Below are 16,649 nucleotides of genomic sequence, written 5' to 3' on the forward strand. Positions count from 1 at the left end.
TCATTTCTCAGTTTTCTTTCTTAATGTCCAATAGGTACAGCCATTTTCTCTGTGCAATCCTCCATGCTTATCAGGTTGGAGCAAAATCAAAATTGAAGAAAAGCCCTTTTGCTGCTTTGATTGCCTTCCATGTCCAGAAGGGAAAATTTCAAACAAGACAGGTAAGAGATCTAAAGCACAGATTTAATTGTATGTACTTTATGCAACCTCTTAGGCTTTCTTTTTATATATAAAGAGTAGTTTACCATTACTTTAAAACTTTGTCAATAATACAGGAGAAATGTTGATTACTTAGGAATCCATTCAATCTATTTCATTATCATATCATCCTTTTATTTATTTTATTTTATTATTTATTTATTTATTTTATCACAACAATATATGTAGGTATCATACAAAAAGATTATATAGTATATAAACACATATATAGGTATATATATATGTAGGTATCATACAAAAAGATTATATAGTATATAAACACACCCTTTCCTTGACCGGGATGCCTTATGCCCGGTCACTCATGCTCTGGTTACCTCTCGCTTGGATCACTGCAATGCTCTCTACATGGGGCTCCCCTTGAAGAGCACCCGGAGGCTCCAGTTGGTTCAGAATGCAGCTGCGCAGGTGATAGAGGGAGCCTCTCATGGCTCCCATGTGACACCACTCCTGCGCAGGCTGCACTGGCTACCTGTGGTCTTCCGGGTGCACTTCAAGGTGTTGATTACTACCTTTAAAGCGCTCCATGGCTTAGGGCCGGGCTATTTACGGGATCGCCTACTGCCACCGATTGCCTCTCACTGACCCGTGCGCTCTCACAGAGAGGGACTCCACCCTATGGAATGAACTTCCCCCAGGACTTCGCCAACTTCTGGACCTTCGAACCTTCCGCCGCAAGCTGAAGACATATTTGTTTATCCGCGCAGGGCTGGCATAGGGTTGTAGTTTTTATTTGGTTTTAATTTGAGTGGGTTTTATTCTTTTAATGATATTTTAATATGGGCCAAATTGAATTAGTTTTTTAGCTTGTATTTTATTCTGTATTTATTGTGTTTGGTGTTTTTATCTGGCTGTAAACCACCCTGAGTCCTTCGGGAGAAGGGCGGTATAAAAATTTGATTAATAAATAAATAAATAAATAAATATATGAGTAAATAAAAGGAGGTATAAGCATATATATATATATATATATATATATATATATATATATATATATATATATATATATATATATATATATATATATATATATGAAGAAGAAAAGAAAAACAATTGGACAGGAATGGTAGGCACGTTTGTGCGCTTATGCACGCCCCTTATGGTCCTCTTAGGAATGGGGTGAGGTCAATAGTAGAAAGTTTTTGGTTAAAGCTTTTAGGATTATGAGAAGAGACCACAGAGTCAGGTAAAGTATTCCAAGCACTGATGATTCTGTTACAGAAGTCATATTTTCTGCAATCTAGATTAAAGCGGTTGACATTAAGTTTAAATCTATTGGTTGCTCTAGTATTATTGCAATTAAAGCTGAAGTAGTCTTTAACAGGAAGGACATTACAATAGATGATTCTGTGAGTTAAACTTAGGTCTTGTCGAAGGCGACGGAGTTCCAAGTTTTCTAAGCCTAGGATTTCAAGTCTGGTGGGATAAGGTATTTTGTTGTTTTCAGAGGAATGGAGAACTCTTCTTGTAAAATATTTCTGGACACATTCAATTTTACTCTAAGAAAGATAAACCAGACCATAAAAATACATATTTTCATCTTTTGTTTCTATGAAAGTAAAGAGGTTACAAGACTATGGTGAAGGGAACCTACTAACATTTTGGAAATTCTAGTTTAGAAGCAGATTTAATGAAATGCTAAAGGGAAGATCCCACTTAATTTATCCTAATCTAGGAAGTAAACTATTGATAGTATATTCTTGGAAGTATAGATACATTTAAACATTAATATATCTCAAGACTTTTCTTATTGCAGGTTTACTGTAAAAAAAGTGAATTCTTTAATGATCATTAGAAGATATTAAGTAATGGTTTCTTAATCATAGAAAACTAATAAAATAAACCAACAAATAAACAATGTGGACAAACAAATCTGAAATTAGTTATGTATTACAGATTTTAAAAATATTGTTGATTTTAAGTGGTGCTGTGTTGTTTCCTGGAATGGGTAGCAGAATGGGTAGCAATAAGAAAAGAGTTAAAACTAATAGTTGATCTGCCTTAATTATATTCTTCTACTTTATAGAACAAAAATCTTTTGGTATTTCTTTCAGTTTCAGAGCTCCCAAGTAGCATACAAGACAATAGACATTTTCTACATTAAACCAATCAGAATTTCTCTTTGCTTTTTGCTTTATACATCATCATAAGAGAATAACAGAATTGGAAGGAACCTTAGATGACATCTAGTCCAAATCCCTGCTCAGGCAGGGAACCCTATACTATTTCAGACAAATGGTTGTCCAATCTCTTTTTAAAGAGTTAGAACATTCAAAACTTCTGGAGGCAGATTAATTATTCTAATTGTCAGGAAATTTATTTTAATTTTAGGTTGCTTTTCTCCTTGATTAGTTTTCCATCCGTTGCTTCTTTTCCTGCCTTCAGGTGGTTTGGAGAATAGCTTGACTTCCTCTTCTTTGTGGCAACCCCTCAGATATTGGAACACTGTTATGTCACCACTAGTCCTTCTTTTCATCAAACTAGGCATACCTGATTCCAGCAACTGCTCTTTATATGTTTTAGCATTGAGTTCCCTAATAATCTTAGTTGCACTTATCTGCACTCTTTCTAGAGTCTCAACATCTTTTTTATCATACAAATGTTGACAACACGCACGTTAAACCTCCTTGATTCAATGCTATCAAAACAAATTGAAAACATATTGCTTAGAAAGTTGCATTAGTTATCTTTCCTCCCATTCGATCAAAACATTTATAAACATGAGTGCTATAATTTCTTTTTCAGATGCTGATGACTGTTTCCCATGTTCAGAATATGAATATACGAATGAACCTCACAATTTTTGCATTCCAAAACGCATCATATTTTTGTCTTATGAGGAAGCTCTGGGAGTTAGCCTGACGACAACTGCTTTCTTCTTTTCTTTCACCTCAGGTTTGGTGCTGCATATCTTCATTAAACACCGAGACACTCCCATTGTCAAAGCCAACAATAGAAACCTCACCTACCTTCTTCTCATTGCTCTCCTGCTCTCCTTCCTTTGCACTTTGTTTTTCATTGGGGAACCTGACCAAGTAAAGTGTCCCATGCGACACACTACTTTTGGTATCATCTTCTCTGTAGCCCTTTCTTGTATATTGGCCAAAACAATCATAGTGGTTCTTGCTTTCATGGCCACCAAGCCAGGCTCCAAAATGAGGAAATGGGTGGGGAAAAGGCTGGCCAATGTTATCGTTCTTTCTTGCTCCCTAGTGCAAGTCACCATCAGTAGTATATGGTTGGGAATTTCTCCCCCATTCCCAGATTCAGACATGTATTCCATGGCCGAAGAAATTGTCCTAGAATGTAATGAAGGTTCAGCCTTCATGTTTTATACTGTCCTTGGTTTTATGGGGTTTTTGACTGCTATCAGTTTTACAGTGGCTTTCTTTGCTAGGAAGCTACCTGACAGTTTCAATGAAGCCAAATTTATCACCTTCAGCATGTTGGTTTTTTGCAGTGTCTGGATATCATTTGTTCCCACCTATCTCAGCAGCAAGGGGAAGTATATGGTGGCTGTGGAGATCTTCTCTATTTTGGCTTCTGCAGCTGGATTACTGTGCTGTATTTTTGCCCCAAAATGCTACATTATTGTTCTGAGACCTAATCTGAACAGAAAGGAACAGTTGGTAAAGAAACAAAACTGACTCATCAGATCCAGTATGCTATAAAGTCTGCAAATTGTGATAGAAATTTTCTCCTTAAGAGATTGCTGTCCATCTTGTAGAATTGATTGAAAACAAGTGTGCAGGAATAAAATATGGAATGTAGTCCTTATCGATTGGTTTCTTTTCACATCAGATTGGGGAATATTTTGTGAGAAATAAAGAAATGTAATGTAGCTGCTACAATAATTATTTAAGTTTGTCATAGAAAAAAGAGACCCATAGGAAAACTAGAAGGTAAAAGCTAATGGAAAAATGAAGGGAAAGAAGGAGAAATGTTGGATAACCATTTGTCTGAAATGGTGTAGGGTTTCCTGCCTGGGCAGGGGGTTGGACTGGAAGACCTCCAAGGTCCCTTCCAACTCTGTTATTGTTATTATTAAATGTGAGAAATAAAATTTGAGCCTGGTTTTTGCCATTTTTTACAACCATTAAAAAAACTTGATAACCCAAAGACATAAGAAAAGAGAGAAAAAGATGTATTTGGAAAAATGATGATAAATCTTTTGGCAATAGGTAAACATCTAAAACAGAATTGAGAAAATAAAAAGGGGATATATGTGTAAGTATTTCTAGGATTAGGGATTGAAGTCTTTCAGCAGTTTTGACATTTCCATAATATTATCTACTTGTCAATGTAAATTTCATAAAACAAATCACTAACACAACTTACAATTACTTACAAGAGTAAATAATATATAGCAAAATGCAAACCAGGTGGCTTTACTGTATCTTATAAGCCAGTTAAAGCCCCCCAAAGCATCCAAAGTAAAGCAAAAGACCCAGCAGTCCCAGAGTAGAAATGCAACGTATAGTACATACAACATATAGTGTAACAGGCCCTGTCTAGAACAAAAGTCAGAAGACTAGTAGAGTGCATCCATGAACACCAACTAACAATCATCATCAGAAGACATGATCAAAGTGCCTTAATTTCCATATTAATTTCTGTCAGAATATTCATGACTGGGAAGACATGGTAACAAGGTTAGCCAATGAATAGACATGGTAACAAGGTCAGCCAATGAATAGGCATGGCAACTGGGTCAGCCAATGAGGCCATGGAAGGAGTCTGGACATGGCTTAGCTCTCTGCTCAGCTCTGAGTCTAGCAAACAAGTTTGGTCTTGTCTCTCTGCTGAACTACCACGTTGAAAGAAATCTGCTGTTGGTATTGTAAATTATTTGTTATGTATGTAAAGAAGGTAATGAATCCTGCTGCATCAGTCTGCCGTATGTGCTTTCTGGATTTGATTTTTGCAATAAACTCTTAATGATTTCCATGTCACAACACATGGAATGACTTAAACATAGTTTCAAGAGGGAAACCATAGTTTCAACTGAGAATCAGAGACCAAGCAAGTCCAAACATGCATAGAGAGGTAACAACAAATATATATCATTCAAAAGAGACAATCAAAAAGCCAAAAAGAAAACAATAAGTTTAAAATACCTTGTCACCAACAATCAACAGAAAGATTAATGCTAGACCAACAATCAAGTAAACAAGTCCAATCAAGAAACTAGTAATGCAGTCAAACAAGCTAACAATAAACAACAACCTAATCAAGGAATCATGAAGGTCTCACTGACAGGGCTAGCCACTTTATACAATGAGAGCAAACCCCACTTTTTAGTAGTACAGATCACTAATTTAATGAAAAATCTGCAAGAAAATAACCTAGTTCAGAGAGCACTAAGGTCCACAGTTCAACCCTTGGCTACAAATATTCTCTTTTACTGAAGCAGCAAAGTTTGGAAAAGATCTATGTATGTATAGTACATTTATATTTATCTGTATGTATATAAACATAAAATATATATATATATACATATATACTCTCTCTCTTTCTCCCTCCCTCCCTCCCTCCCTCCCTCTCCCTCCCTCTCTGTCTCTCTGAAATTGGACTTCAATCAAGGACCCAGATAGTAGAGAAGGAAATGCCCGAAATGTGCCAAGAAATAGAAGCAAATTCTACTTCTGTTATTGATTTCCCCAAAAGGGAAAATCTGCATTAAAGAATTATGTATGCAGTGCTAATGCTCATAATGTAAGTGTGACACAAATAAACATATTGGTGACCAAAAGGGATATCAAACAAAAATTAGACAATACCAGTACTTTGATTAATTTTATTATTTTTAGAATATCCGAAGAGAAAGATGATTCGTAATAGTGAGATCCAAATTTCATTGAATACAATTTGATTTGATTTACTTTGTTGTTTAATTAATCATGACTGAAATTTTCATTTGAATTCAGCTGTTTTCTCAGTTGGAAGCCAAACTGGTATCCTCAAATAATGTTTTCTCATTTTCTCCCATATTAACAATAGTGCATTTCTTATGTAACGTCTTTGAAAGCAACCATGGGTCTTACTTTTCTCATACCACAAGAAGGCATGCCAACCCAGTTGTAAATCATGGACCTCCAGAGTCAATAGTCTGAGAACAAAACTTTTTACGCTTCTCAATTAGTTCTTTCTGTCCCTATCACTATTATTGTGTCCTTAATTCCAGGTTACAATACCCTGTGTATCACAAGTTGGTTTGGGCATGCCTTTATCTGTACAATCATTATTAATTATGCATTCTTATTTTCAATCTCTAAAGAGTTGCGGAAAATATTAAACGTAATGTATTTCCACAGCAGCAAAAATGCAATATTCTTTTTTCTCCAAGGATAAAGACAAAGTCCTGTCATTCTGATTTTTTTTAAAAAGTAAACCTCTACTTTAAAGCAGCTTCATGGAACACTGTATCTCAGACTGTGAAATGAACAGATGGCTCAGAGATAAATTGGTCTGCAAAATGATATTATTCTTTGCATCTGTAGCAATATTGTCCTTCTATTTAGAAGCTGATGCAACCCTTTCTAAATGTTCGGTAGGAAAGCAGCCTTTTATTATGCACAAGCGATATCATTCAGAAGATTTGGTTATTGCAGGCATTTCGTCTCAAATTTACATGATATCTGATGAAGTAACATTCAGAAGAAGTCCATCAGATGAACTGGTTGATGATTTCATGTATGGAATTCCTTTTTTTTTTAAGTAATGCAAATACAGAAAGTAGTTAAAGCCTGTGACATGATTGAATTAGGATGGAGGGTGAATGTTGAATTGCCTATCCAGCACTATTATTTCTCAATAATATTGCTTCAATTTCCATCTCTTACACAAGTTATTTTCCAACATGTTTTTATTTCTATGGCTTTGGTACCATTCTAGCAGGTATCAGTTTAATTTTAATACACTTTTTTCATATGGCTGTAACTTGATGAAGTACACATGAAATAAATCCCTGCAGAGCTTTGCTTCATACCAGTGATATGTTAAGGGGTGCATGCTTGCAGTTAGTCCTGCCTGCAGATATTATATCAAATATTCCTGAGAAATTTCCAGTGTATTGAATAAGTAAAATAGAAAATTAGGGTAGGAAGTAAAATTAAATATAGATCTCCAAATTAAGGGGGAAAAAATACCCCACTAATTATTGATTTTTACTGCATTTTGCAATTGAGCTGCCTGAATACATATGGATTGTTATATTGCTTTGATCTCTTTCTTGAATATTTTAAACGTGTGAGATACAATTAGAATGCAGCCAATTCCAGATTTGACTACAGTTGTCCTATAACTCATTTCAGGTTTAATATGCAAAACTACCAGCACATCTTGGCTTTAGAATTTGCAATAAAAGAAATCAATGAGAACTCCAGGATCTTGCCAAACATCACCCTGGGTATCCATATCTCCAATAGTTATGTCCTGGCAAGATGGATCTATCTGGCTTCCATGGAGCTTCTCTCTACAGAGGGAAGATTCACCCCAAACTACAAATGTGACCTCAAGGACAATGTAATATCTATGATTGCAGGACATAATGCTTTCATTGGTCAGTTCATGTTAAACATTCTGAATATATATAAAATCCCACAGGTAAGAGCCATCCCATAAAGAAAGGAGTCAAATCTAAATACAGTATTTCTTGCTTCAATTTAATTTCTATTCCAAATTTTATCTTTATGAATGCTATTACTGTCAGAAACGTTCAAAACAAAGGGATAACCAACATCGCCTCATATAGTTAAAATCACAGTCAAGCTAAACTTCAAAATATATTTCATCCAGGGTGGGATAGAGAGAAATGATTCAAAATGCTAGAAAGTTCCGTATATCTAATCTACAGGGTAAATCATGTCATTGAAATATGTGTAAACATAGCATAATCCAGAATTCATATTCATTCTTTCGAGTTCATATATTTCTGGAGCTTTGTTTATTAAAACGAAAAGAAACAATTGTCACAGAAATTGTACTGGAATATACAAATGGTAATCAACTCTGCCCTTGCCTGGAGAATAGTAATATTTAAATAAAATCCTTAAAATAGACATCAGTGATTTGGAAGTATATCATCTAATTTCTTCTTTCTTCTTAGCTCATATATGGTTCAACTGCAGAGATAGATGACAACATACAAGCTGCTTTCTTCCATCAATTATTTCCAAATGAAGACCTCCAAATTACAGGGCTGGTCCAATTATTGCTTCACTTCCAGTGGAAATGGATTGGGCTCATTGTCCCAAACCCTGAAAATGGAAAGAGGTTCATACAGAATAGGCTTGATATATTTTCTAAGAAAGGCATCTGCTTTGATTTCATAGAAGAAATGCCAAAGGAATCTGTTGCCAATGATGTTGAAATTCAACTTAATGGTTATGTTTTGCTGTATAAGGCTATTATGAGAAGTACTGCCAACGTTGTAATCATATATTGTGAAAATGAGGACATGGCTGTTCTTAGAATGTTGCCATTTATTTCAGAATATGAAGACATGCCAATGAAGAGAAAAGATAAAGTTTGGGTCATGCCAGCACAGATGGAATTCACATCAGTCCCCTTTCAAAGATACAGGAGCCTGGATTTCATCCATGGTGCACTATCGTTGGCAGTTTTCTCAAAGGAAATATTAGGGTTTAAGAAATTTATTCAGATGAGAAAGCCTTCTTCAGAAGAAGAGGACAGTTTGACAAGAGTGTTTTGGGAAAATGCATTTGAATGTTCTTTCCCAAATGCTGGGTTAGATGAGGACAGTGACAATCAATGCACTGGTGAGGAGTCACTGGAGACCCTTCCTGAATCTGTGCTTGAGTCTAGTATAACTGGACAAAGTTATAGCATTTATAATGCTGTCTATGCAGTGGCTCATGCTCTGCAAGCCATGCTTTCAGCTAAGAGCAGAAAAAGAGGAAATGCTTGGGAACTCAGTCAACAGTCGTGGGAGGTAAAAATGATATGAATGAAAGTACACCTTTATACAATGGCCAGTCATGAAAGTGTTCAGCTAGTATTTTGGAGTTGTATACCTAATAAGAGCATTATGAGGCTGAACTAACTCATAAGTGATATGTCAGCACTTCAAATAATAATTTCAGATAACACTAAACAATGCACAATGAGAAGAAGGTTATGTGAAATGTTAATTCAAGAGGAGTTTTGGAAGAGTGTGGGGTAAAACAGTTTCCAAATAAATGGGGCTGTTTAATAGGATATAAGGAATGTGTCTTTGTGTCCCACAGTGGTTTGTGATAGTTCTATCAAAACATTCCACTAGGAACCTCTGAAACGTTTGATGGAAATGCTTCTTCTAAGTAAGACCATTATTCTCTTTAAATAGTAGGAGAGCTGGAAGTAACTTGAGATCTATTATGTAATTATTTATGAATAGATATGCATACATCATTTTGCCTTCCTTTTTGAAATATAAGCTCTGCAGAAATTCCCTTCATTAGTTTCTGGATGTAATTTTTTCAGTGTCCAACAAAGGAAGGAAGGAAGGAAGGAAGGAAGGAAGGAAGGAAGGAAGGAAGGAAGGAAGGAAGGAAGGAAGGAAGGAAGGAAGGAAGAAAGAGCATTGACTTGCAGTGAGTCTTGATTATTTGCTTTGGGTCCTGATTTTTGAATCACTGTGAAGAGAGGAGTATGAGATACATAAGAAAAAAAGAAAGGATGGCATTGAAGAATGATCAATAAGCAGACCACAACAATTTTTGTTGGTTCTTCATAGAGCAAATGCTCACAATATTTTAGTACACCAGAGCTTGTGAACAACAGCAAGTAACCAGGATCCCATTAAGAATCAACATTATTGGTCCAACTGACATAGGTTATAATATTGCTTCCAACAGGCATGGGAATACTAAAGGAATTCTAAATACCTAAATGCTTTCTAGAAAAGATGAAAAAGACATTAGAAAGACTGTTAAGAGAAAGTAAATGCCAATTTAGTCCCGGGAAAGAAGAGAGAGTGTGATAGAGACTAATTCTGCCATAAAAGGAAATTCCTGCAGGTATTCAAGTTTCTGTTATCATACCCCATAACAATAAATATTCCTCATATTATATTTGCTGATTGGTCTGCCTTAAAAGGATAACACCTAATTTATGAAAGATCCTTCATTCATACTTGCTCATTACTTCCTATTGTTATAAATCTCTTTTAATGATTTCCATTTAGTTCCATTGGTATCTGAAAGCTGTTTCATTTAATAACAGTGCTGGAGAAATAGTTTCCTTTGATGAAAGAGGAGAGCTAGCAACTGGATTTGATATTATCAATTGGATAACCTTCCCCAACCAATCATTTCATCGAATCAAAATTGGAAACATAGCTCCAGTGACTCTCCCTGAAAATCTTCTTACTATTTCTGCAGATGAGATCCTCTGGCCCACCATGTTTAACCAGGTAGTTTTGGTTCTCTGAATGGTTAATTTATGCTAAAACTGAAGAAAGAAACTATTTTGAAATGGTGACCTGGGATGGTTGAATTTTCATAGCATATTTGAATATAGATGTTTGGGTTCCAAATAATACACCCATAGCCCAAAAATAAAAATAATAATTACTAGGCAAGTAGATTCCTCAAAGAACAGTTTTACTGGAAATATTACATTGGCACAGTTCTGGTGAAAACCAATTCTGAAGATTCCAGAGGTTTTCACCTAATTAAAAGTTTTTCCCCTTCCCCAAACAATCAGTCACATGGCTCAATGAAGATGCTGTCCGGTCACCTGGTAACATCGCTCTTCCTCTCTCTGGCCAAGTGTTAGAATGTCTTTGGTTCCCAGGGGAAAGTATTTTATTTTGGCTATAAAACACCAGCTATCTCTATTTCCCCCTCCCTATCCCTCAGCTCCGTGTGGCAATGCTGAAGCATCAAAATGGCTATGGGCAGGTCAGCTTCAGGGTTGACAATAGAATGGTTTGCAACTTAATCTGCTTCAAAGACATTTCTAGAAGGGGAGACTACACTCATCTTTCAGGGTTCTGATTTGACTTGGTAGGTAGATCCAGATTCAGCATTAGCAGAAATTACCATGAACTTCAAAGAAGACTAGATTCCAAACCCAATAGAAATATTTAATTAAGATGTGATGACTGGATGATTAAACGATACCTTATTATTTCTTAATTTAAAACACTTTAGAAAAATCTATATGCAAAAGTAGTGTAAAAAAAGTAAAATAACAAAGGAAAGATAATGAGATGCATCTTGATAGCCAAAGGTAAAATATCTACTATTTATAAATATGCCATGAATCATGTTATTGTAAAATATCTGTCTGTAACTTATTTGGAGCTTTAAACTGAAACTATCTAGTTAACATAATATAAATCACCAAGTAAAGCTATAAATGCAATGCATGAAATCAAAACTGGACATCTAATTTTACGTAAAATTCAAAGATAGACTTTTGGTTGTGATATAACTTCTTTTATAATTTTACAGTGCAAGAATGATTTCTAGTTAGAATGAACTTGAAATTTTGAAATACAAAGTTATTCTGGATATGGAAGAATACCTTCACAATTTAGTTAGCCATTCTTCAAAAGAAGCAATTAAGCATTCATTCAAGTAGACAGTATAGAACAGTGATGGCTAAACTTTTCCAGACCGAGGACCCAAAGCGTGCATGCACTAATGTGTGCGCACTTGCCTGAACCCCCAAAATGCAATGTGCACATGGCACTGCACATGAGCCCCATCCCATGCATGTGTGCGCCCCCCTGCACATGCCCCACCCCCGCACATGAGCAGCTTTGACCCAATGATCAGCTGGCTAGTGGGAGGCACGTGGACATGTGTAGAGTAGCTGAACTGGGGTGATGGCTCCCATGCTCACCATCACAGGTATAAAAGATACTTGGAGCCATTAAGACATGATTTTATTTTAGAAATGAATCTTTTCTGGGGATTCTGTTTGCAGTCCCACCAATTGCGGCTAAGGACGTAGTGCTTGATTATACGAAAAACAAAAGAGTCTTAAACCAATATGGCTGCACTTCCTAAATTATACTACTTTCTGTCACTTGGTTACTTAAGGATGTATGCTTGGTACAACATGGCCAACCCAGTATACAACCTGTGGACTTATTTAATTGGTAAACATTTACCCATTTTTGCAATAGAGTTGCATTTCCCATATTTTAAGTTTTCTTGGTAAGATGACTAAGGCTGGTTGCTTCTCCCAATGTCTGTTTCTGGCCTGCTTGAAAATACTTTGTTCATACAGTGATAGCTTGGTGGCAGGGATGAAATGCTACCGGTTCAGACAAACCGGTAGCAACGGCGGCTCATGGTTCAGAGAACTGGTAGCGACAGCAGTGCGTGGGTCCATCCACTGCCCGGATGTCGTTACTTCCTAGTTTTAACCAGGAATAACCTTTTTTTGACCCTCTGCACATGGGCAGAAGGCTTTGTGCATGTGCAGAGGGTCCAAGTGTACACTTACGAACTGGTAGGGAAGGTTAAGTAGATTTCACCCTGAAAGGTAGTCATTGTTAATTGCTTCCAGGAGGCATAATGAGCACCAAAAACGATGAATACCAAACAAATTGTTCTCATAAGAAATGAGATTGTGAGTCACAAGGTAGCTGATATCAACAAGTTCTAGCTTCTTCATTGAGTCCCAAACAATTGATGAATTCAATGACTTTCAAAGCATCTGAGTTCCAAGGTACCACTGTATATGCCTTAAATACTGGTCAAATCCAATTCTTCAGATGCAAGAATTTCTGAAATGTTAAGTAATAATTTCTTATTTTCCTTCTTAATGTCCAATAGGTACAGCCATTTTCTATGTGCAATCCTCCATGCTTATCAGGTTGGAGCAAAATAAAAATAGAAGGAAAGCCCTTTTGCTGCTATGATTGCCTTAAATGTCCAGAAGGAAAAATTTCAAGCAAGACAGGTAAGAGATCTAAAGCAGAGATTACATTGCTATATATTTTGTGCAATGCCTTATATTACTCTTTAATTATAAACCATAGTATGTCTTTACAAATGTGTCCATAATTCAGTACGTTGATTACTTAGGAGTCTATTCAAATATCATGTCATCTTTTTTTACTTTGGGAAAGATAAATCAGACCATAAAAATAAATCTGTTCATCTATGCTTTCTATGAAAGTAAAGAGATTTCAAGTTTGGGTGGAATGAATATACTATCGTTTTGGGAATTGCAGTTCAGGAAGACTTAAAATAAATGGTAAAGGAGAGATCTCAGTTAGTTCAGCAAGCATAATTTCTTGACAGTGTATTTTGGGGGGAAAACAATAATTTAAATTTAGATTATGTTTTTATGTATTCATCACATTTCTCTACCATCCTCTGAATTAAGGGAATCTGGACAGCTTACAGGTTTTTACATACTTTCTCCATTCCTGTTCAACATTTGTATGAAGCTACTGGGTGAGATCATCCATCACCATGGACTAAGGTATCAATATGCTGATGATACTCAGCTATATATCTCAGCCCATGATGAGTTAAGCGATGCTGTGTCCTCCCTCTGACAGTGCCTGAAGGCTGTTAGGGGCTGGATGGGGAGCCATCCAGGTTGAAACTAAACCCTTGCAAGTGGCTCTGGAAGGAAGAAAGGAAGGGAGGGAAGGAGGGAGGGAGGGAGGGAGGGAGGAAGGAAGGAAGGAAAGAAGGAAGGAAGGAAGGAAGGAAGGTTGGTTTCAAATGCTCACTGTCAGGAAAGGAAATATCTCTGAAATGATGACCAATTGCGTAATGGGTTGTTGTCTATAACATTAAACACATGAGTGCAATAATTTCTTTTCCAGATGCAGATGACTGCTTCCCATGTTCAGAAGATCAGTATCCAAACAAAGCTCACAACCTTTGTATTCCAAAACACATCACATTTTTGTCTCATGAAGAGTCTCTGGGAATTAGCCTGACAGCTACAGCTTCCTTCTTTTCTTTCATCTCAGTTATGGTCCTGGGAATCTTCATTAAGCAACGGGACTCCCCCATTGTCAAAGCCAACAACCAGAACCTCACCTACATTCTTCTCATTGCTCTCCTCCTCTCCTTCCTTTGCACTTTGCTCTTCATAGGGCAACCTGACCAAGTAAAATGTCTCATGAGACAAACTTCTTTTGGCATAATCTTTTCTGTTGCCCTTTCTTGTATATTGGGAAAAACAACCATAGTAGTCCTTGCTTTCATGGCCACCAAGCCCGGATCCAAAATGAGGAAATGGGTGGGGCAAAGGCTGGCCAACACTATAGTTCTTTCATGCTCCTTGACACAATTCTCCATTTGTGCAGTGTGGTTGGCAATTTCCCCCCCATTCCCAGATTCTGACATGCACTCCATGGCTGAAGAAATTGTCCTAGAATGTAAAGAAGGTTCAACCATTATGTTTTATACTGTCCTTGGCTTTATGGGGTTCTTGACTTCTGTCAGCTTTATAGTTGCTTTCCTAGCTAGGAATTTACCCGACAGCTTTAATGAAGCCAAATTTATCACTTTCAGCATGTTGGTCTTTTGCAGTGTCTGGATATCCTTTGTTCCCACCTATCTGAGCACCAAGGGAAAATACATGGTAGCTGTGGAGATCTTTTCCATTTTGGCTTCTGCAGCTGGATTACTGGGTTGCATCTTTTCCCCCAAATGTTACATTATTTTTCTGAGGCCTGATTTGAACAGAAAAGAACAGCTGGTAAAGAAATGAAACTGATTTATTTGGTCCACTATAAATTCTCTAAATTGTGACAGAATCCTCATTTGCCTCATTGATATCTTTGCCTACTGACCATCTTGAAGAACTGATTGAAAACTAGTTTTTTGGGTTTAAAACCAAAAATATGCAGTTGTGAAACATAACATTTTGAATCCAATCCTTATACCATGTTTCCTATATAACCCTGGCAAAACTGAGTGGCTTTGAGTACAGGGAGCTCCAGGATCTGAGATGTTTTCATCGCTAGTTCTGCATTATCTGTTCAAACCCAGTTTGCAAGCTGGGGGTTATCCTGAAGTCACAACTCCAGTCCAAAGTGCAGATGGCAGGTGTAAGCATGGGAGCTTTTGCACAGCTCCAGTTTGTGCACCATTGTGACTTTTCCTGGATCATGACTCCCTCTGCTTAGTTATTCAAACCCTGGTGATCTCACATCTGGACTACTGCATCTACATAAAGCTACTCTTGAAGTCTACTCAAAAGCTTTAGCTGGTGCATAGTGCAGCAGCAGTAGTAGTCTTTGGGGCTTCTAGGATGATCTATCTCAGTTCCACAAACTTCATTGGCTACCAATGTGCTTCTGGGTGCACTTCAAGGTGTTGGTTATGAACATGAAAGTCCATAATGGCATAGGTCCAGGCTATCTCATGAACTGCCTCATCCTGTTAGGACAAGCTTGTCCTACTTGTGCCAGCAGAGAGGGCCTTTTTTGGATCCCGTGGTTCAAAAAACTCTGGATCCTGAAGAAGACTCTTCTGTGCTGCAGCACCTACCCTTTCAAATTTCTTACCCTATAAGGTAAGATCCACCCATACTGTCCTTTCATAAAAGTTTTAAAACATGACTTTGCCAATTGGCTTTGGGACCAAATGGGAGAGCTTCACACAGGAGGTAGATTGATGGCAGACTCCATCTTCCCACTGCTGGTCTCTGTTCTCCACTCATCCATCTTTTCAGTTTTCGTATTGATGTATTATTACCCTATGTTCCTTTGTCATTGTTTATTTTATTTTACTTCTGTTCTATTTACATTCTTTTCATTTTCCTTCTGTTTCATTATTGTAAGCTGCCTAGGTTAGGCCCACAACAAGATAAGTGCCAAATAAATGTAATATATAAGTAAGTAGATAAGTAAGAAAGTTAGTCTAGGTGGCTTTTTGTGAGAAACAGTGAATTATACCTGCCGTAAGAGATATTAAAGGCTGTCACAGAAAACAGGGACTGTAGGAACATGAGCTGTGACATATTAATGAAAAAAATAAAGTAGGGAGGGGGAAGGTAAGGAGGAGGAAATGTGACAAAGTCTGAACTTCAATTTCTCATTTTGTTCTACTTTAGAAAATAACAATAGCCCCAAAATAAGGGGGGAAATAGGAAATGGTTGAGAAATACGTAGATCACAGAAAAACTTTGGTGATAGGTTAACAACTAAAAGTGAACTCAGAGGAATGAAAAGAGGATATAAATGCCAAGAGCAATAGCACTTAGACTTATATACCACTTCACAGTGCTTTCCAGCCCTCTCTAAGCGGTTTATCGACTCAGCATATTACCCCCAAAAACCTGGGTCCTCATTTTACCTACCTTGGAGGGATGGAAGGCTGAGTAAGCCTTGAGCCTAGTGAGATTTGAACTGCCAAATTGCAGGCAGCCAGTAGTCAGCAGAAGTAGCCTGCAGTACTGCACTCTAACCACTGCTTCAACGTGGCTCAATATATGTAAGTATC

At 37.0% G+C, this 16,649-nt stretch overlaps 2 protein-coding genes across 2 annotated transcripts in view; both read left to right on the top strand.

Moving 5' to 3' along the window:
- Positions 1-3,863, top strand: part of LOC131197978 (vomeronasal type-2 receptor 26-like) — a 42,849-nt gene extending 38,986 nt beyond the window's left edge. Inside the window, exons 6-7 of the mRNA XM_058182486.1 lie at positions 35-161; positions 2,962-3,863. Of these exons, the coding sequence (XP_058038469.1) occupies positions 35-161; positions 2,962-3,863 (1,029 nt within the window). The remainder of the gene's footprint in view (positions 1-34; positions 162-2,961) is intronic.
- A 3,673-nt stretch (positions 3,864-7,536) lies between these two features.
- Positions 7,537-14,913, top strand: LOC131197979 (vomeronasal type-2 receptor 26-like). Its single transcript, XM_058182487.1, has 4 exons — positions 7,537-7,821; positions 8,324-9,169; positions 13,011-13,137; positions 14,018-14,913. Exons 1-4 carry the CDS (start codon positions 7,537-7,539, stop codon positions 14,911-14,913), a joined length of 2,154 nt encoding a protein of 717 aa, XP_058038470.1.
- Positions 14,914-16,649: the final 1,736 nt, after the last annotated feature.

This window comes from Ahaetulla prasina, chromosome 4 (genome assembly GCF_028640845.1).
Source record: "Ahaetulla prasina isolate Xishuangbanna chromosome 4, ASM2864084v1, whole genome shotgun sequence".
NCBI classification, from domain to species: Eukaryota; Metazoa; Chordata; class Lepidosauria; order Squamata; family Colubridae; genus Ahaetulla; species Ahaetulla prasina.

Excerpts from the sequence above, each read along its gene's own strand:
- LOC131197979 (XM_058182487.1), top strand. The coding sequence starts at position 7,537 with ATGCAAAACTACCAGCACATCTTGGCTTTAGAATTTGCAATAAAAGAA. Across the intron at positions 7,822-8,323 it reads ATATATATAAAATCCCACAG|CTCATATATGGTTCAACTGC; the intron begins GTAAGAGCCATC and ends CTTTCTTCTTAG. Across the intron at positions 9,170-13,010 it reads TCAGTCAACAGTCGTGGGAG|GTACAGCCATTTTCTATGTG; the intron begins GTAAAAATGATA and ends AATGTCCAATAG.